The 22,763-nt window shown below is 37.6% G+C and overlaps 1 protein-coding gene across 2 annotated transcripts in view; it reads right to left on the minus strand.

The window, feature by feature from the left end:
* The window catches only part of LOC132201274 (protein bunched, class 2/F/G isoform-like), a 52,583-nt gene that overhangs the window by 12,206 nt on the left and 17,614 nt on the right, over window positions 1-22,763 (minus strand). Inside the window, exon 3 of one of the 2 annotated variants that reach the window (XM_059627302.1) lies at window positions 13,663-13,812. The exons of the other annotated variant lie outside the window; for it this stretch is intronic. Coding sequence (XP_059483285.1) covers window positions 13,663-13,812 — 150 coding nt within the window. The remainder of the gene's footprint in view (window positions 1-13,662; window positions 13,813-22,763) is intronic. 2 annotated transcript variants of the gene reach the window in all.

Here is a 22,763-nt window from a genome sequence, read left to right on the forward strand (position 1 = left end):
TTATATTATTATTGATCTTAATTGACTTAAAGAGAATTAATTAATTTATAAGTTTTATCTCTTTAAAAATTAAATTTTTTTATTGTAATTTGGTTGATTTTTTTCATTAAACCAAATGAATTTATAAAATTTAGTATTAGTTGTAGCATTTTGATTTCAAACTGATTTAGGACATATTTATAAATAGAATTAAAATTTAACATTTTTTACTTACATAATTATGTCCATTTTTTTTTTACTCTGCTTACTTTTCTATTATTTCAGTTTTTTAAAAAACACATTTTTTACTAATTTTTAGATGAATTTTATTTTCTTAAAATTTAAATTAATAATTTCATATTTTCAAAAGAAGACAATTTATTAGATAAGTAATTATCTTTTACATGTAAAATTTTTGTTGCTCATAAATTTGAGATTAGTATCCATAGTTAAGAGAGTAATTTGTAAGAAAGTGTTTCTTTCTCTTGTTAAATTAGTGTCTCTCAACTGGATGAATCTACTTGCGTTGTTTTACTTCTCTGCACGCAAGCGAGAGAAGCCTCGAAATGCGCGAGACGCGGGGTTCGATAATTCTCGAGAGCGACGATTATCGTGCCGGAATGGCGGGTCCCGTTGAATAACCTACATAGCCGCCGCCAAGCACAAACAACACACTCCATGTCAGGCCAACGGACCACAATTGAGTGCTCTTTGTTTGATTTGCGTTTATTTGAATCAAGTGGCAAGAGCGCGTTTAATGCGGAGCACTCGTGTCCACTTCAATTGCAAATAAAACAATCATCCTCCAATAAATTAAAGATATTATTCAAACTGAAATAGAGGATAAAAAAAAATAAATTAAAGTGAGGTTAAAATTTTATGACGATAAAATTGTAAGCAATTCTCTAGAAGTAGTAAAACATTTAAAATAAATTAAATTATTCAGAAAATTAATTTCGAAATAATCTGCAATCAAAGCTGTTTATCATAATGGAATATTCCCCAGCTCCCGTTTTCCTTGGCACGATGCAAGTGCAACGCAAATTTTCCATTTGAATTGAAATGCGGCATTGCTGCAGAAGATTCTCGAGATTAAAATTATTCCACTCAGGCGGAGCGAAATCTAAAGACGACAATGTGTGCAACAAAGTGTGAAAAATCGTCCCGGTCAGAGAAACAAGCAGGCCTTGATAAATACATGAATAAATCTGCAGCGAGTTTACTTTGTTGCAAAGTACATCTGTTTACATTTCCTCAATATATTTCACTCGCTTGGTCGGCCAAGACGCATCACAAAAGAAGTCATCGAACTCTCTGCTCAGACTTGACAAAGTCGTCAATTGACTTTCACTGATTTTGGTTGTTTCAAAACAAACAATAATGGACTGTAAAATTGTTTTCAGATCGTTTCACGGCTCAAACTCACTCACTTTTGGATTTACTTGTTTGATTTTATTTCTGCTCGGCTGAGCGTCACCTTTGCCCTCGACAAGTAGTGTGATTATTTATCAGCAAGGCTGAAACCAACAGCAGAGCTTCCTACCAGCGGCAAAAACGCAAATTATCAATCACGAGGCAATTTCCTTTTCGCATCCTTGACCAAAGGAGAGAGAATGACTGTACGCTGGATTATCGCAATCATGTGGAAAACCGTCGCACTTCCGTTTCATTGCGGCAAATAGATAATTTGAATGAAAATAAATATGAAGTAAAAATGTGTAACTTTGTTAAACGATTTCAAATTTTTTAAGCTTTTATTAATGATAAGAATATGTTTTTTTCTTAATTCTAGAAAAATGTTTTGCATGTTATTTATCAAATACAAACAGCCTTAAATAAGCGTCAAGGTTGAATTCCTAGTTTTGACCTAAGATTAACCCTTCAGAGTTCAATTCGGGCATCCTTGGCGTCCTAATCTATGTGTATTTTTGAGCTCGGTAATAGAATTGGCCTCGCCGAAACTTAAATTTTACAAATATCCGTCTGTTCGATGAATCGGATTTTGATTCGGCGGCAAGGTTGCCGCGTCCAGGAATAGCACCGGGGGTTGCGCAACTTCGGATGCTGCTTCGGTTTGGTCGCCAGAAGATGAAGAAGACGGAGAACGCCGCCGGCCTTGTCAGCAAATGCACCGCGCGAATTAATGCACTTGTGTGTGTGCTGTGCACGCTGCCAGGGCGGCAAACGGCGTGACGACCGAGAGCATTATTTCCATCTCGGAATTATTTAAAAAAAAAAAAGAGTCTGTGTTAAGGTCGCCCTTGGGGAGAAAGAAATTTCGCATGAAGAAAATGAGACTTTGTGATAAAAACTGTTTCTAAGGCAATCTGTTTTCAAATGCTCTAAATTGTTAGCAACTTGAATTACTTCTTGTGATAAACATATTTTTTTACTCCGTTTTAAAATTGTTGCGTGGAAAAATATTGTACCTATTAAATTTGAAGCCAAGACAAAAATTGCGTGTTACATTATTCACTAAATAATGCAAACTCTTCTAGAAATTTTGAGAGTTCGGCACATCTGTTTGGCTTCATTTCCTATGTTCAAGTACGCGTCATTTATATATTCAGCAGTTTCTTTCTTTTTCAGAATTCCTTCTCGGTGTGTCGTGTTTATTCAAGAAGGAATCGAATCACATTCGGCCGGCTAAAAAATGCGTCGCAGTTTAAACTGGATTGCTTGCAGAACTGAAGAAGAAGGTGGGAGGCGGCGGTTCAACTCTTTCTTCGAGAAAGAGAACCGGTCCGACTATAATGATATGCACGTAGGAACGCGCGTGGTGGAAGCGACGGACGCGCGAGACTGGGTGGCTCCACTGCTAGGAAACAATGGCGGGACACATAACAAAACGTGGCTCGACGGCACCCATGCAAGATTTCACTTTGATCTACAATTAATTAATTTGACGATAAAAATACGAAAATTCTACAAAACTCTAGATTTTTGTTTCATCGAATAGATTTTTATCTTAATTTTGTTTAAATCATACTCTTTTCAACAACTTTCAAAAAATCATGATTTTTTTCTTATAAAGATATTTAATATAACTTGAAAAATCTTTTATCAATCTCCAAATTGGCTTTAATTATTTAATAAAAAAAAAGCAAAACCATAATTGTTTTGTTCTTGAGCATTCCCCGTCGACGCCCTTTGATCCCTCACATAATTCGCCGCGGATTGTGTCACTCTCGCCATTTGGTCCGTGCTCGTCCCACTTTGGCAGCTGCAAAAATTCTAAATTGGTCCGAATTGGGTCACTTCTTGACGTTCCTTCTTCTCCGAATCTTAGGTTCCCTATTTCGGGAACAAAGCGCGTTCCCTTTTCTTTTCACGCCACTGCGAAAAGGGTTGGCCGAGTTCGCCAAGGGCGGCCGTGCAAAATCGAAATATGCCAAGCAGGAGAGGCTGTTTGCGCGCGCGTTCGTCGACCCCGGGGCCTCAGCTGGTCCGATTGTCACGTGACACGCCCGTCCATCAAACAAACACGCACGCGGCTAGTCGGAGAGCAAGAAATTAGCTGGAGAGTTAACCAAATAATAGTATTTGAGTGAGATATGGTTGATAGGGTTACGGGCTTTGTGTTGACCAACGAACAAGAAAACCGTTCCAACAGTTGGGATAAAAAAAATGTTCTCATATTCAAAAGTGTATTTTCTCTATTTCTTTGGACAACTTGGATTTCTTATCTCCAATTTTGCAGAAATTAATTAAAAAAACTTATTTAATTATGACTCCTCTGTTTTACTAATTTCTGCAATTTTTGTTTGGTAAAATAAAATTCTCCCCTTTTTTTTCCAATTTTTTATAAATTCCTCCCGCTTAGTTTTAGTTTGGACACGACAAAACCCTAGGATTTCAAAGTACCAGCAGACCTTAGGTCGCCTTCTGGGGGCAGTTGTCCTTTGTTTTTAGAATTTTTTCTTTGCAATGAGGTTTCAATTTTTCATTTAGAACTTTTTTCCTATTTTCTGCATTTTAGATGAAAATTTCACAAATTAATCAGCCTTTAAGTGACGCCTTGCTCGATTTCACGCAATTTCCTCTTCTGTTTACCCTTGCAATAATACGCCCGACAACGAGCCCTGCCCCATCCGTCTGCATGTGTAACCCAGCCAGCCAGTATTTGCCTCTGGTTTGTTTTCGTGCCTCGGGCGCCACTAATTGGTCGGATCACCTCACCTCACACCACTTAACTAATGGTGTAAGCTTTCCTTTGAATCTATAAACTTTTCTCTTAGAGTAAATTCGCGAAATCCTTCAGATAAAACTCCCTGATTCGGAATTTGCAAAATTTGCCTTGTTTAAACAATATTTTTAGTCTCCTTCACAGGTGAAGAAGTTTCACCTCCGTGCAAATATTTTTCTTGACCTATTTCGTTTGGCGAAGGTCCGCGGGCGGCAGATGTTTTTCGCGCGGCGCTAATTTGATTAAAGCCATTTCGCACGGGCAGTTGGGTTTGTTCTGAGAACTTGCTCATAATTTTTTTTTTTTGTTACATGCTCTCTCTATTTCCATCCGGGACGCAGGAAAGTAATATTGTGATATTAATTTTAATGTTATTATTGTTGTTGCTGGGCTGGCGTGTTTCGGTGGATCCAGCGGAATGAAACGGGAACGGAAGTCGAGAGCTTCGATCGCGCTTTGTTGGAAAATCGTTTTATGTGAAGAAAAACTCGCCGGCGAAAGTCGTGATAACAAATGCGGGAGCGAGTGTGTAAAATATTATGGCGAGGTGTTGCGGTTATTTTTAAAAATTACAGCATCGAATCGTGCAGAGGCTTCACAAATGATATTGCACTTTCCTGTTGCATGAGATCATTCATCAATATAAATATTTCTTTTGAAATTGCATGAATGAAATTTTCAGCGTAAAATAATCTATCTGACTTTTTCATAGTACTAATAATTTGAAATTCTAAAGCCAAATCATATTTGGAGGAAAATGCTCATTTTTTATCTAATTAAATTTTTTCTTGTATAGCTTTCTTTCTTTAGATTTCAGACAAAATCCCTCACTTTTCCCTGTTCTTGGGTTACAACTTGAAAAGCGATCCATTATTAATTTCCAAGTCTTTGCAATAAAAACCCCACTTTGAAAAAGTATCCTCTGCTTTCTGAGAAATTTCCAGAGAAGTCCTCTGGTTTTTTTTTTGCACTCTGAAATCGTAGAAGCGGGGCTGGTGCTGAGCCTCGCCTGAGCACCGGCCGGCCGGTTTCCATTTTCCCTCGCTCTCTTGGACCAAAATCGAAACTCACCCAATGAAGTCTCGGATGAAGCAGTAGACGGTGAAGAGGGTGTCGTCGCCGAGGTCGGGCCTCAGGGTGGGCAGGGGCGACGGCGCCGCTGGCGGCTGGCCGGCAACAGGGGGCGAACGGGCGGCGGTTCCCATTTTCGTTAATTTTCGCAGATGGTTACTTTGGAATTGAAAGTTTTTTTTTTGTTTTTGAATGAAATGGATGGCTCGTGTGGTTCAGACGTGCACGACGAGGAAGACGAGGTAGAGGACGAGCGCGAACCACGGCACCACCACGTACATGCACACGGTCATTACTGACTGACTGACTGTCCGAAGCGAACGCAAGAAGTGTGGCTGCTGCCGAGCGGCCCGGCCACCGCTCCCGTCAGCCCTGCGCGACGCCGACAGCGCCTCTACCGACCGAACTTAACCCGCTCCCTGCCAGTCCCATAGACTCAAAAATGTGCCTCGTTCCTGCCAGTTCGATCGGTTGGATCTTTAATTACGTTTATAATCGTTCTTATATATAAACGAAAGTTTTAACATTTACTAATATTTGAGAAAATTAAAAATTACAGAATTTACCACATATAAATTGAAATTTTTTTAATTCTGGACAAATATTTTAAGATAGATTTTACATGGTTTGATCAGTCTAATTACAGATCCAAAGACCAGAAATTATAAGCCAAAAATTAGAGCTTTGCATTAAAATTCAAATCTGTGCGAGAAAAAAAAATTTTTCTTCAATAAACCATGAATTTAGCCAAAATCCTTCGTTTTGTTGGATTTGCCGCCAGCAAAGCAAAATTAAATTTTTTTAAACAAATTAAAATTAGTATTGCAAATTAATACAAAATTTTAACGCACTTATTCTGTTTTTTATTCTTGCGTCTGATGTGATTTTTAATTCTAGGGCATTTTCGGGTTTCTTAATCGCAGAATGATTTAACTATTTATATCATTGCAGTAAAATTTATCTTTCCTAAATTGTTATTGTTTCATTGTAGTAACCCTGAAAATGTGTTTACCTGTTACCTTCCTTAGTCAGTGATTCAGGTAACAATTACTTTTTGTTTTTAGCATGGAAAGTGATTCACGCGACGCTCTGGGTTTTCTTTGGCTGTTATTATAACCTTTCTTTGTCTTTAATTTTTTTTAGCATTTCTCGATTCCGGGAGGGAATCCCTCTCACGTGTGTCATTAACTCAGTGTGGCGGTGGCATTGAAACAAAGAGGAGATTTCACCTAAATGCGAGGCCAGTCGCGCATTTGAGGTGGCACGCATGCCGAGTTCAGTAGAAATTTCGTGATAAAACGTTTGGAATTGATTTCCAGCACCGCGGTTGCATAACTTTCCTACCTTCAACCTGCTCTCAAGGGCGGAAAATGTACCGGGTGAAAATTCAGGCTTACCTGCAACAAAGAAGAGAAGTCATTAGTACTTTATTAAATGCATTTTCATTTTTCATTCATGAATTGAATTAAATAATTATTTGCATGTCAGTTTGTAAGAAACGAACTTTGTTTGAAATTCTGATTGGCGCTTTGTTTTTGCATATTGCTGAGGAGAGAAAGAATCCGTCTCGGAATTTGCTTGTCTTTGTGAATTTTTTCGCATTCCATTAGCTTGGCTTCCTTTCTGTTGTGCCTTTTGCTGACTGGACGGATTTTCCAAGCAAAACTTTGGACTCTCAGTTGAACAAATCAATTTACGGTTTGCATTTTGCAATTGAAACTACTCAACATATATGAACTTGTTAAAGGGATGCAATAGGACACTTGTTAGTGAACAAAACTGAATTGAAGACGACACATGTGGACCACCAACTGAATGCGACAAAAAAATAACCATTTCCATCCCGCACTCAAGGCCAGTCAACGGTCGATCATGTTTTATGTGGCAATTTATACATTTGCGCGTCAATATTTTTTATTTTCTTTTAATGGCGACGATTTTTCCAACGCAATCCGCTTAGTTCGATTCTGATTTCCCAAAGAGGTCAAGGCAGCTCCATTTTCCACATTGCATTTTCCAACTGCGACATAGAGAATAGAAAGCGCAGAGCGTTTCGTTTTCGCTTTTGTCTTTCTCGTGCCGCCGCCGCTTCGTCTGCGGCTCGTCGGCCTTGAATTTTTAATAAAACCCCAGCACAGCCGCCGGACTACAATCGATCTTCAACGATCCAAACTTTTTGTAGCCCTTTGGGAATGCTGGAAACATTTTTCAATTTTATGCTTTTAGGCCTAAGGACGAATATAAAGCTCTTTATGAGATGTTATCTAATAAAGTCCAATTTTAGAAGTCATTTGATTTAAAAAAGTTAACATCGTTTTGGAAAAAAAATATTTATTACGCAAGTGCGCATTTATTCATATCAATGGAGACTGGAAGTCTGTTGATTTACTTTTTGATTACAAATTTTTATATTTATCTAGACTATAATTTTAATTTAAAAAGTCATTGTTAAAGTCGTTTTTTAAGCAAAAATCGAAATAAAAAATCGTGGAAATAATTTTTTTAATTCAAATAAAATATAATAATTCAAAGTTATGATGTAACTGACTTTCAAGGACGACACGACATTTTCATTTAAAGGCTATTTTTCACAACACAAACTGCTAAATTATTTTTATTGTTGCTTGAAGTTTTTAATAACTATAATTTTCCAACAAAAAGGCTAGTAAAAATAAAAAATAATGCACAGCAATATCTTAATGAAGCTTATAAAAAGTTTTTTTGGGAAAAAAATTAAATAAATTTGCTGAAAGTATCACATTCTATGAATCACAATGAAATTGAATGAAATAATTTGCAACGAAATTTGAAAGAATTTAAAAAATATTTTCTATTTCCAATTTATAAATAAATAATTTTAGTTCAATTCATATTTAAAATAAGTTAATAGAAACACTTATTAAATATGCAAATGATCCATTCCAATTTATTATTTTAGATTTAAGCCCAGTATTTCACGATATTACTTGATATGAAATTTAATAAAATTCTCTTTATCCAAAACCGTAACTGTTGAAGTTTAAGTATACACTTAATTTAAGCTCTTTTTAATAGAGTTGTTCCACTTTTTTAACTATAAAATTCTTTAAATAAAAATCAAATTTGTCATTTCATCTGAGAAAGCTTCCCCGAAGCGCCCCTTTGATTGACGTAATTCTTTTTACGAGCGACAAAAAGTATGTGTACGAAACGCGTTGCCCGGTAGCGCAAAAGGCAAACAATAAAAGTTGTCTGAGCATTAACAGACAAACACACGCAGCTAGTCCGAGATGATCTTTTTGAATCTCTCGTAAATGTTGAATTCGTGTAAATAAGCAAGGGCGGCGCGGTGTTTGAGCGAAATTGAAGCCGGTGGTGCGCGCGTTGTTTACACTCGGAGCTTTATTTCGGGCACATGGCAACACAACTTTTGCTCGTCAAGAGCGGCTTGGCTCGAGCAACGCAGTGAAAAAATATATATAAAGAAGTAATAAAGACACGGCAGCAGATAAGATGAAAAACACACTCGCCAATTCGCACGCAGTAAGAACAGAGACGGCGAGATCACTTGTCGCTAATTGACAGACTTGAAGGTCGCAGCACGAATTATTTCAAAGTGACATTCGCGTAACCAGGGGAGGATATTACAAAAGTAATTACGAAATTTGGACCTTCATAAAAATGAATTATACTTTGCAACTTCAGGAGAAACCTGCATTAAAAATTTTAATTTCTGACGCAAGCGGAATTAATTGTAAATTTCTAAAGTGCATTAAACGCCTACTTGATATACTCAACGCCTGTTAGCCCTGTTAAGCACTTAAGTGTAATTAAAATTGGAGTAGTCGGGATTTTTCTGAATCTTGTTCTCGCCGTGTATGGCCGGACACTTTGTTCGTTTTCTTGGCGCGAGTGGTCGGCCATGGAACCAACTGAGGTCACTTGCAGAGTAAAACGATTATCTAAAAACACACCTATTGTCTCCACTGCTCCAGTTGCATCGCAGCCTTGTTTATTTTCCTCTCTATTGAAAGAATTCACTGAAAACTTTAACTCTCACTGGAAAAATATCGAAATTTAAATTTTTTTTTTCACCTTTTACTTTCTCCAACCAAAGGAAAGAACGTTTAAAACGCATAAACGTTTAGTGACCGATTTATATAAGCGCGTTGACGTCATTTCTAATGGGTCCGTTCGTATTCAATTTCACAGCCTTAAATCTTGCACCTTGCTTTGCTTTTTGGATTCCAAGCAATTGACTGATGTCCCTTCGATTGACGTCAGATTTTTCCATTCCCTTTTTCGGACGACTGCCCCCCTGGCACTGACGTCACCGATCAACTTAACGACCCTCGCCTCAACGCTTCTTCATCAATTGTAGTTTTTTTCTTTCACTTCGCATTTGGGTGTAAAGCGAGGGAGGTGATGCACTTGAATCAAGTGCTTGCGTCAGTATGTGCTCTCCAGGTGCGCGCGATGAGTCAGATTTTAGACCCCAGGCTCTGCAAAACACTTCCAACATGCACATTTTTCAATGTGAAGTCATTTTGAGAGGAAGACGGTGGGCGCAGAATTGCTGAACACTCTCACCGGCGCGCAGTTTGGGAATAATAATACTTTGAGGCTCTAATTTTAATGCAGTTGAAAGGATTGATGCAAATCAATATATAACTTTACTATTTTCCTTCATTCTAACATCAAGATGATTGTCATACTTGTCATTACTAGTATGTAAAATTTGTAAAAGAAAGTTAATTTATGAGACACAAAATGAAAATGAAAATTTTTGCTTACTTAAATTTGAAATTATCGCCGAATTTATATGAAAAAAAAAAAAAAACGCATTGTTACGTTTATTATTATTTTTATATGAAATTTCATGAACATTTCCCCAAGACAAACGCAATAATTTTCCTCTCTATATTTTAATTTTATAAAAATTATACAGTCAGGCAATTTGCTTTCCCCGCAGGACGCCAAAATTAACCCCTTGGACAAAATTACACCGCATTGTGAGAAATAATATCACGTTTGACTTTGAGTGCAAGTGCCAATTTTCAATTTTCCTTTCCACGGCTGGGTGAGGCTGATTCACAATCTCAATTCTGCTGACCTTAGCGTGCACGTCTCTAATATTAGCCCTCCCGAGGCTCTGGAATTTGTCGCACTGTCGCGTCCTTGGCTCCGAATCCGCAAGCGAAATCCGTCTCTTTCGAACCAAACGCCGAGGCAATTTATTCAAAAGTCACAACCAAGATCAGCGACCGAGAGAAACTTCTTACTTTTTCTTCCCTGAATTTACGACCAAGACAGATGCGCTCAATTTGACCGGTTAAATAATGGCCCATGGGACCACCAACAAGTCGCAAAAACTACCCCTGAAGGTCAAGATCGGCCAAAATTTATTAACTGTTCTCTCAGTGGAGAGATGTAAATAAAAATACGTAGGAGGATTTCCAAAGGAGAAAAATTGAGTGAAGGGAAAACATGTCATATGGAACTCATTTAACTATGTGACGGGGAAAAACTAGAAGTGTAGAAAGCAGATTTTTAAATAGGAGTTTATTTCTGGCATTTAAACTGAATTAAAAAAAGTATCTTTTAACTATAAATCTGTTCTTGAAAGAAAGTCATAAAAATATTATGTTTGCAATAGAATTAAATTTAATCGCTTTTGAAATCTTGGAATGATAGTAAATTAAAGAGATTGAAGTCTGATAAAAAAATTAATCAAATAAAAAATTTGGAATGCAAACAACTAAATTTAATTTTAATTCAAGAGCTTTATAATCAAAATTTGTAAAATTTGTTATCTATTAAATTCATCTATTCTTAAAATTTGCTTGTATTTAACGATTTTTTTTTTTATAATTGCGTGCTGAATACTTGTAGTTCCGCTTTGGCTGACGATACAAATTACATTAAAGAGTAATATTCGGCGCTTGAAAGGTGTTGTGATCTCATCCGTCATAGTGTTTAGAAAGCTGCGCGAATAAATCGCAATTAATCGAGCACTCTTGGAGCACAATGCAAATTTCGTGCTTTCACCAAAAACGCACCCGAGGCAATTTCGACTGCTCGGTCCGACTTTTCGATCGCCTGAGCAGATTAGCCAATGCATATCAATTCCTGGAATCCTTGGGGAAATGGGTCAAAAGCAACACACGTCGAAGAAGTACCTCGGCTGATTGGAAACTGGGGCGCGCGGAAACTTCGTTTGCACCACATGGCAATCTTCCGACGGCAGAATTTTCCGTACCCATTTGGATTGCGAGCAACGTGTTGCGTGCGAAAACAAGATCGGTATAACAGTCCGTTTACAAGCGCGATTGAACGAGCAATTTCGTTGGATAAGTTTCAAAATCGCGGCGACTTGCTTTGCTCGTTACTTGTTGCGCAATTCATAACATGACAACTTAGAATGGGCTTAAATTTGGGTCTTATAAAGCGGAGGAGGAAGGGTGTGAATACTTAGATGGGTTATAATTGGGAGGATGGAAATTGAACTCAAGAAATCAAATCAAATCAAATATAAAACTGAAGGTTTTTTTATTGTTCTCAAGGTTAAATAAATTTAAATTGAAAATATATGCAAGCTAAAGAATAGGAAATATTATATTTTTTTTTAATCAATAGATTTTAACCTCAACCGAGAGATTTAATATATTAAATTTAAATTATATTATTATTCCATTCAATTAATTTTAATTTTGAACAGAAACGGTTGCTGTATAGTGAATATTGAATTTCAATTTAACCAGGCAACATAAAAACAAATTAGAAAGAAAAACTTTTAACTTAATTAAAAAATACACTCTTATTAAGTGTAATGTAATATCACTTATGACACAATAAAAGAGAAGGAATAATAAGAAGTTCCAGAAATAAGTTCATTTTCCATACTTCTTTTCTGCCGTAAACTATTTCTTATATTACACGCCTTGAATTTTAAAGCAAAAAATCAGTAAAATCTTCACCAGTTGGTAAAAATGATCAGACGAGATCTGGATTGCGCTAAACGCAAAGGCGCCACACGCATTTAAAAAATTAGCACCATGCAAATTTGCTCCTCGCCGGCAAGATGGCGACCAGACAAATATCCAGCCGGTCAATATTTGCTCAAAACGAGCTTGTTTCTGACCTCTCCGTTGGAGAAACTTTCTTCCGAAAACGGCGAAAATCGCAGCAGTTCAGTTTGTTGACCCTCGAGAAAATTCTCGGCGAGGGATCGGGTTTCTTCCAATCGTTCCGGCCGACGGCACGCGACGTGAAAACGTTTTCTCATCGATTTTCCTGGATTAATTCACTCTCGCGTCAGTCAGTCAATCTTACATGTCGTCGCAAAATCGGAGAAGGAAAAAGTGAGACGCGCAGTTGTTGGTAAACAATTAACCCTTTCCGCGAAATACGCGCAGTAGTCATTTGACGATATGTGTGTCATTAAATTTTCCTCGTTTATTGTTTGTTGACACGTAAATTTTAAATTATATTGTTGGGTCACGTGTTTTTGTTGTGACTCGGAACACGGGGGCCAGCGGCACATGCATGTGTGTTTGAGAGGCGCCACGCGGTCTGCTTTGCTTCAGCCATACTTCCTGGTTTGCTTTTGTTTATCTCGATGAGGGAAATTCACCTCATAACATGTTTGTTTGGCCAAAGTCTCATCTCGTCTCCGTGGAGGTGTGGTCGATTTGATCTATTATTTTTTAATGGTCTGGTATATCCATCAAAAAGATAACGTCAGCATTTGGAATTATTTGTGTTGTTGTTATTTGCTGAGCGCTCTTTAGACTCAGACGGGTAAAGACGAAATATTTCATTTCGCACGTGACGACCGCGTGAAAGCGACACGTTATTTAAAAAACCACTCAGCGAGTGACGAGGAGATTCGTTCGTCGTTTAGATTTTAAGTGTATTCCATTTCAAGCCAAATTTGAATAAAATTTTAACAATTTGTGAATTTTTATAAATTGAGAAACAAACAAAATAAACTAAAGTCATCATTCACCAAAAATAAAAGAATTATCTGAATTTTTCAATTTTTCATGCTATTTTGTCAATTGTCTAATTTTATACAGAATTCCTAGAGAAATACTAAAGAGATGATAATATTAACGTTGAAAGTCCAAAGCCTTAAAAAATAGGTGAAAAAAATCACTGCACGGGTGGCAGCAACGTGTATTTCTTTCATAAATCCCCGAAAAGATGCACAATGAAGATAAGTTGATTTATAAAAAAAATTTCAACTCACTACAAAATGCGTGCGAAACGAGCAACGTTAATTTCATATAAAACAAATTACACATACACACACACAACAATCAGACAAAAACTACAGTTTTCTAAAATTTAAGGAGGGCGGAAACTGAGGAAATTAAAAGCAAGTTTTTAATAAGCAGGGCAGCCAACTAAAACAGAGCAAGAGCAGCCACAACAGAAGTAGGTACCTGCTGCTGCTGGGGTCGCGCGGCGAGGAAGAGCGACCGTGGCGCGGGGGCTGCTGGGCGGGTGCCCTCGGTGCCCCCGACGAAGGTCGGTGCGACAGCAGGAGGTCTCCAGCGCGGGAAGAGGCCGCCGCTAACGCGCGCGCCAACCAACTGCCCGGGGTCCAACAAAATCAAAATCAGAAAACACACAGCCGTCACTGACTCTGCCTCAAAGGTCAAAGAAAGAATGGCCTTGAAAGGACGAGAGATGGAGGGAAAATGTGGAGAGGCACCTTCGAAGCGAATCTTAAACGATTAGGTGTGATTTTCTCTCACTGAACAACAGGTGGCTCCACTTGCAGGGTCAATCGACTCCACAAGTGGCGACATCTGCAGTTCAAAAGTTCAAACGCACCTAGACATTTCATAAGCGAAGGGCTTAAAAAAATAATCAAAAAAAGCAAAAACTTCTAGAGCAAAAGCACTAATACTTTGAAGGGTTTGGAATGAGTAGGGTCATGCAAAGTGAGTTTCGAAAGCCATCAAGTGCGTGAAGACAGTGTGCGGAAGGGTTGGGTGTACTTATCTACTCTAATCAAGAAAGAGAGTTGAAAGCAATGAAGCTAATTAATGCAGCATTCATTTGATATTGATTGACTGATTGTTTGCTGATCGATCGCAATCGAGTGAGTTTTGTGGGTCAGTCAGAAGCCGTCGGTCTGTCTGTGGGCCGTCTCGGCAGGATTAGCCTCGATTTGCCATCGGCGCGCGCGAACTTTCGACCTGTCAATCAGCCGCAATGGCGCAACGACAATCGGACACGGCGCTCACGTGAGGCAAATCGCGGCACGCCGTGTTTCCAATTCAGCCCTTTGTTGTTTGCAGCTGCACTTGAAGGCAACTGACAGTACAGTGGCAACAAAGGCACGTGCAAAACGGCGGGAAGCAGCGTGAATAATAAAAATTTCAAATATTTGCACCTTTTATCTTGAGCCTCATATTCTTTTATTTCAACTAAAACAGTTAAAAAAGTTAATCATGAAATTTGAAATATAATTACTTATTTCATATAAAATTTCAGTTTCGCCTCAAAATGGCGGGAAATTTGAAACCATTTTGTAAAATAATTGTGAATTCTTAAAGGTCCCAAATTTGTTGATAATTTTTGCCCATTTTAAACTAGCAGTGTGGAAACTAGCAGTGTGATTTAAATGAAAGGGTCTTTGATCAGAACCGCTGAGAACCGGACTCGGTGTCAGTTGGCCAGTCAGTTTTTTCGTCATGTGAGTCATAAAAGCGCCGGCGGCTAAAATTATTTCCAGCTCGATCCAGCATGAATGGCGGCTGCTGGGTCTGCATGCGTTTTCATTGAACGCCGCGCGCACCTGCCGATGGATATAATTGTGATCCTTCTTGGAAGGCGACCTGAGGGCCACACCCATCGCCAGATCGGCCGTCTCTCTCGACCAATCCGCGGTCGGCGCAAAAAACAGGTCACTACAGCACCGTCAGGTTTGAGGCAGACAGTGAAACCAACGTTCCATCAAAAGCACGTGGGAAAAGACACCGATCAAAGTCCGTTTTTCGATAAGAGGGCGGGCGCTGAACTCAAAATTTTATCAATTCAAAAGCTATTTGCGGGAAAACACTTGAATATCCCGTGATCGATCAATTGCGCGCACGTGATATCAATCTCTTGAACGTGCGTACGTGAGAGCTTAAGTCACTAATTACATAAGAGGTTCACGTAGGGATTCCCACATAAAGCATTTTTGCTGTTAAATAATTGTGATAAGAATTGTCACGAGAAGTTCTTAAAAAATTGTATTTTTTCCAAAACATTTTGTGCGCACTACTAAAACTTTTTACGTCGCAAACCTAGGGTTATCAAATGGGCAGTTGTCCTCTGTAATTTGAAGGCAAACGAACCCTTCATTTCTCAGACGAGTTCTTTCATTACGCAAACGAGCAGTTTCTTTTGCTTTGCATCAACTTAATTAAAACGCACGCACGCATATTACATGACCTTTTCTTCCTCTTTGAAATTTATTCATTCGGAATTGCTAAAACCTTGCGAATGACGCAACGAAAAAAAAAGAACCCAAATTATGTATTAATTCAGCAACAAATCACCGAGGAAAGAGTCTGGACTGAAAAACGGCGGCGGCTTGGAAGGCCAGACTGCGTGGCACCGACAAGGGAAACCTTCGCGTGATGCTTTAACAGTGGTGGTGCTGGTTTCAATTCTCGTCGGCCTCGGTGGAAATCAAATCAATTTGAATCACGATAGATAATTGGCAGCATGATACTGGTACATGACTAGAAAAAATAATAACTGGTCATTGATTGGAAATCCACTAACACTCAATAATTTCCCTATTTGCATGTGAAGGTATGGCTATCAATCAATTTGCTACGCACTCTGTCACAGGCGGTTAAGCTTCATGGAGTTAACTATTGGCGTTTGAATAAGTTGCTGTCGGTTATGAGTTTCAGTGAGTTGTTCACTAGCACTGTGTGCCTATTTTTCTCCCAACCAATTTTTTCACAATTGATTGTATTGACTTGTTTGGAGAAAAATAAATTGAATTGAATTGAATTGTTCTTTTGAATTGTTGATTAAATAATTCTTACACGGCTTTAGGGATTTCCACTTATTTTAAAATTTCTATGAATTTTCTTTAAAAAAAAAAAAAAAAAAAAAAAAATTAATTACAACTGTAAAAATGCAAGAGATTTGAAAAATAAAAATGAATTTAATTTGAGCGCTCAGTGGATTTTATTTTAATTTTAATCAAACACTAACAATTTCAACTAAAAAGAATGAGTTAAAAGTATTTAAAAACTGTTTGTATAAAACATCGGGTTTTTTTTTCTCTAAAAAAATATTATTTTCTTCTATCTTTTATAGTGTGGCAGAGAACATTTCTATTTACAATTCAAATGATTTGAGTTTGAATCCTTGAAGTCGTATATCCATCCCAAGACCTCAACTTGATCGTTCTTGACTCTCAGTTGGAGGAAAAATCGCCTCTTTTGCATGCGTAGTACGTTTTGCCCTGAGGCAGCAATAATCGTAAACCCGATTTCGCTGCTTGCTCTCCAGTCATCTCTTGTTTCTTTTCCTCCTCAATTTTTCCTTCCAAAAGAAACCTCCTGTGTATTTATATTTTATTATTATGATTTACCATAATATAGAAATTGCACCACGCGCGCGCGTGTAGCTGAGTGTTGATTACATTATCCTTGTGCTCAGCTTTAATTACTTCCCTCAGTTGGTTTTTCATAAAATAAATATGCGATTGGAAAGTGGCTTAACGGCGACGAGCCTCTTTGTAGCGGCAGACAGCGCGGCCCCAGCGCTCAATTGATTGATTCCAAGAGAGCCGCGTGTTTCTTTTTCCCGCGAAACCTGCCGCCGCGCGATTGTGTCTTATATTACCATTCAATCACGAACAACAGCAAATCTCGTGTGAAGACTGCGCAATATTTTATTTTCAAAATGGAAAGGAAATGAAGAGTTCGCGCTCTTCTTGGTTGAAAAATTATTTTTATTCAAAAACAAAACGGCTCATTTATTAAAGATCCGTTGAATTTTAAAAATAAAAGGGGATTCAGATCGAAAAATGAAAAGAAAAATTATTGAATTTACAACAAATATACTTTGATATCAGCAAATTATTTCTATTGTTCAGTTACATACAATAAAGTCCAAATTTAAGAAAAATAGAAGAAATTGTATAACAGAAACTGTAGTAAAAATCTAACTAAGAAAGAGAAATATAAAATTTTTAAATATTTAGACCTATTCAGAGTGAAATTTTCAGAAATCCATTGAAAAGTTAGATGAAGTTTAGAATTTGAGGATTTAAGAGACCAAATTTAGCCAAATATAAATTTTATTTTGTAATTGATAAATTTGGTAAAATATAATATAATATGAATAAAATGTCCTCAAAAATTGATAAAGAAAATAATAATAATTTAGAATAAAAATTTAATAATTTTACAAAGATGAATGTGTTCGTTTGATAACTTCTCATATACAGTCTAGTTTGCATTAATTAAACTACCCTCTATTTGCAACGGTACACTAAGTCTCTTAATTGCCATTCCTCTAGCGTTGTCTTGCAGTTATTCATCACGTGTCGGCTAATGCACTTCGATGAAAAATGCAGCCGCGGGTAAATTTATCTGCAAGGACTTTCTCTGCGCGTTTGTTGACACATCCCAGCTTCTTCGCGGTGGCGGCGGCGGCAGTTGAAAAGGGAAAAGAAACTTCAAACGAGAGGCTTCTGCATCTCTCAAGCCGGTATGGATTTTGGCGAGCAGAGCTGCACTTGAAATTCCCTGTGACTCGTTGCCACGCGGTTATAAATTATTTTCCGCCACATCCTTGACGCCGCCGACGAACTTGACAAGGCGAAGCCAAAAAGATTTTAATCGATTTATGATTGAAGAAAATTATTTTCGCCTTGATTGTGGGGTCAATTCGCTGGAATTCGCGCACGTGAAAATGCAAGATAATTATTCACGCGATTTTACATTCGAGATAAAAACGTGTGAAAATTATCTTAAGCAAACAATGTACTTTGGATTATGTTTTGAAATTAGTTCAATGGTGTTTACTTGTCTCAAACCTTGACCAAAAATGGGCAAAATATATTTTCAGACTTATTTTTTGCCAAGGATTAAAAGATAAGAGTTAATTGGGCCATCTTGGATTTACGATCGGATTCAAAGGGTTATCGACAGTTTTGCCGAGATAAGCGCAAAAATCGAGTATAACGACCTTAGTGGATACTTTTTCGCCTTCTCAATTCTGTTTACTCGCCCTGCATTTTTCGCTCGATTGTTCCTAGAATTTTCACGTAACAAGTGAATCGAGATATTCAAGATGAAACGAGGCCGATAAAGATGCGCGCAATTACATAATCGATCGTGAAGAGGAATGTCGCTTCTCGGAATCGGCAAAAAGAGCCGCCGTGGTATTCTTTCATTGTTCGGCGGAATTGCGCAACGCAATTAAAACGACACTCGAAACCAGAATACCTGAACGAAAAACAAATGCACGAGAATAATTCACTGCGCTGACGTAAGTTTTTCTATGTCGTGATGTACGATTTCCGGAGGGAAAAGTGCATCGATTTCAATACACACGACGACACGCAGATGGTGATGAGGTGAACAAGAAGGAGAAGAGACACCTTTGTTTAGACAAGAAAACGACACTGCTGCAGATAAAGAGAAGAAGAGGGACGTTGTCACCAATCAAACCTGACAAATTAGAAGCTCTGTTGCTAAGCGGTGGAACTCTAACGACAGAAGTGATTATGAATTTTCTGATACCAACTTTAATCGATAAAAAAACTTCCACTAATAATTTTTTTATTCTTATGCCAAAGAGTTTATTTATATAAATAAATATAAAATTAAAAGCAAACAAAGACCAAAATCTATTTCAATATTTGAAATAATTGCTATTAATTTTGATACTCTTAAATTATTCTGAAAAAATCAATAATTTCTGTGTATTTTTCCTTGTTTACGAATTTTGTTGTTTTTTTCATTATTTCAAAAATGTATGATTTGCTAACTCTCGCAAATCACTGCAACCACCAATAAGGTTTGATATGACGCAACAAGCGCGATCCTAGCGTGCAGTGATTTATTTGGGTCAAAGAAGCGCCGCGGGTCGTGGGACAGACAGACGTGCGAATCTGAATTGCAAGGACGTAATCGAATTATTTTATCGCCTAAAATACAAATTAATGCGCGACTTTGGCACTCCGCGTTATTATGGAAGCCAGAGGCGGACAAACAAACTAAAAATATAAACGCTTCACGCTCGCCGCTTCCTCTCAATGGACGAGGAAGAAAAATTAATCCGACTGACGTCAGAGATTTAGATGAGTAACAATGAAAAGGTGAATTTTTTCAGTTATAATATATTTTTGTTACGTAACCAACGGGAATCCGATCCGTCTCCAGTTCTTAAGCAGCTGCTGGTCAATCAATCGACGCGCGGTCAAGTGGCAGAGGGCGCGGTGTAATTTTAGCATAAGCACGGGATGCACGTGCTGTGCACACCGACCAATTTAGCCACCAGATATTCTCATTTGCATTCGATCGAACAAACGATTGCGTCAGCATTTTGCCAAAATGAGATGTTTGCGGCCGACGCCGGTAATGGAAAATTTAGCTAAACCAAAAAAGGATCCAAATTAAAAATAAATCTAATAATCATGAGAGAGAACGCAATTATATTTAAAAAAAATTAGTTATTGAAATTGTAATTTCCTATCAGAGAGATCTTAAAAATTTAATTACATTTTGATAATAAAAAATTATTTCATTTTAATTTTACTTGATTTTGATCATTTCTGATTATGAAACATTAGAAACTTCAAATTCCTTCAAAACTGAATAATCAATTTTAGATTCTCAAAACGGTTTCAACGATTTATGGAAATCAAAATGACAGAACGAGATCCGGATTTCCAACTTCTGCTCTGATGCCGAGTAAAAACCTCTCTCACTGAAATGAAAATCGGCGATAAATTTTCAAAATTAATGATCAAGATGCACAAAAGTGCTGAAAAAGCGGCCAAACTGGTCGCGCGCGGCGCTGCTCGGCAGCTCGAATCAAAGTCAGATGAAGGGTAAACCGCCCGTCCTTCTGTATAGTGCGTAAATAAATGAGCACAAAGTTGCACTACTTGCAACAACAAACCCACGGGATTATTTACGGACGAATGGGCGCGGCCGAAGACCGCGAGCCGCCAGAAATCGAGCCGCACACACCGGCGGCCGTTTTTCACTTCGGACCTCAAATTTTATAACGCCTGATGTGAAATTTCGCTGATGGACGAGAAGCGCTCGTTGGCACAGCTCTTTTTAGCACTTGGTCAGTAACGTCAGAGTGACACGTTAAGTATATTTGTTCTGTGTTGCTCAATATTAAGTGGAAAAATTAAATAATCAAGAGTCATTCAGTTGATTTAAAAAATTAATTTTGATTTTAAAATTATTTTCACCGTGCTCAATTTCACATTTCATAAAAACTTCAAAATGGGGAATTATAATTATTTTTAATTTATAAAGAAGATTTATTTATTTAACTCTGAAATATCCATTTTAAAAATTTTAAAAGAGTTTATAATAAAATTATTATTATAATTATTTTCATCGTGATTTTTAACTTAAATTTAAATAAAAATTTCTTTTAGAAAATTTAAATAAAATCCTCTTTCAATTTTCACGACTTTTGCTTTCATATAAGCAGATAGTTTAAGAAGTTTAGTATTTCCCAAGATTTCCTGATTTTCTTGGTTCTAAATTAGCCTCGTCTTTTTCCACGAATAGAGTCTACTTGGCAAAACCCGCCAGAAATAATTGCCTTTGTCCCATTTCGATTAGGTTTCCTCGTTCCCTCTTGTCTCTATTCGCCACCAGCCGGTGGCAGAAAAGCCAAACTGTCTGTTGCTTTCTGACGAGTCATTTTATTTTTGCGGCCAGTGGCCCCATTTGCAAAATCTTTTGGCAGCCGAAATGAGTATGAGCGCCGCCGCTTCTAAATCTTTCCACGCGCCGATTTTTCTCTCTACCCGTGCTAATCACCCTCGTGTCGACAAAAATAGCTTTCGCACGTTCCTTTCGGAAGTCTTTAATGCAGTGTTACGTAATCAATTATCCCATCTTTCAAATATTTACATTGTGAAAACAAAATAAACACTGAATGAAAATATCAACGGTTCAAAATTACTGGAAATAAATAGATCGTGACTTTATTTTTATTAAAAACTTTCTTCGATAATTCCAAATCTTAATCAATTACGTAGGTGTATTTTTTTTTCATTTGCCAAGAGATAAATGGCTTGGTCTTTCTTTTCATAATTATCTGCTTATTCCGCAAACTCGTTTGTTTTCCACCTGGCTGAGCGATAAGCGAGCGATTTATGGTATTTGTCGGCGCCGCAATTATTGTTCGCCTCGTATGATAATTATACGCCGCTCTAACTCGCATTATTATCTGCGCGAATGAGAGGCAAAAACTCACTTTCTCGCGTGGGGTCGCGCTGCGCTCTCGCATAGCAACAAAGTGCAAAAATGAAATGTGTCGCCGCCAATCTGTATTTGTGACGGATCAAAACACACCAAACTACAAACAAACAAACACTGCAAATCTCACTAATCACCGGCCATTAATACAGACATAAATTTTGTTTTGACAGCATTTTTTGAAAACTTGAAGAATTATTGAACTTCAATAATTTAAAATTATTCAATATATTGAGTTTCGGATTTGATTACTAATTTAAATTTATCATCTCCTAAACTCATTTTCTTGACTTGTTATTCTTCTTTAAATTAATAAGAATTATTTTTAGGAACACAAAATTAATTCAGGCCAGTTGCTCAGCAACGCTCTGAATACTTTTCCAAAAACAAAAGAAGCCTAAATTAGGACGTCCATAAAGTGTCATATTAATTCCATCTTTTTTCATCCGATATGTTGAGCAAGAAACCCGAATCTGGTGGTGATGGTGTTGATTAATTCTAGATTTCGCGTCGTCAAGCGCCACAGCGTCTGGCCTGGCGGGTTTTTCGGCTTTTTTTATCCTGACCAGGCTGACGCAAATCTGCGCAGCTGGTGGGGTGAGCAACCTGGCGTTAGAGAAAAGGTGAGGCCCTCAGGGTGTTTGGTTCAAGATCGCAGCAGACTGCCTGTCGACGTTGGCTGCAGAGAGAAAGAATGAAAGTCCAGCGGCGGCAAGGGAGTTGTTTGCTCCTTTTCGGATGAGATCATCGCCGCGTTCGCCGCTTATCTGATCCGACCGCATCCAGATAAAACCGAACAAACAACAGGGCACCGTGCTAAATCCAATCCAATCTTGATGGAAACTCAAATAAGCATTCCGAGAAAATTGCAAATTGCGCAACGAAATTATAGAATCGATGTAACTGAAGTGGATAGAGGATTTTTTTTAATTCTTTGACTTTATTAATTGTCATTTAACATTTGTACATTATAATATATTTTAATTATTTTAGGATGCTGATTTCATTCGGTTTTAAAATATCCACAAATATTAAAATACAAAATTCTCCAACCTTAGACT

This window comes from Neocloeon triangulifer, unplaced genomic scaffold, assembly GCF_031216515.1.
Source record: "Neocloeon triangulifer isolate White Clay Creek 2 clone unplaced genomic scaffold, ASM3121651v1 ptg000014l, whole genome shotgun sequence".
Lineage (NCBI taxonomy): Eukaryota > Metazoa > Arthropoda > Insecta > Ephemeroptera > Baetidae > Neocloeon > Neocloeon triangulifer.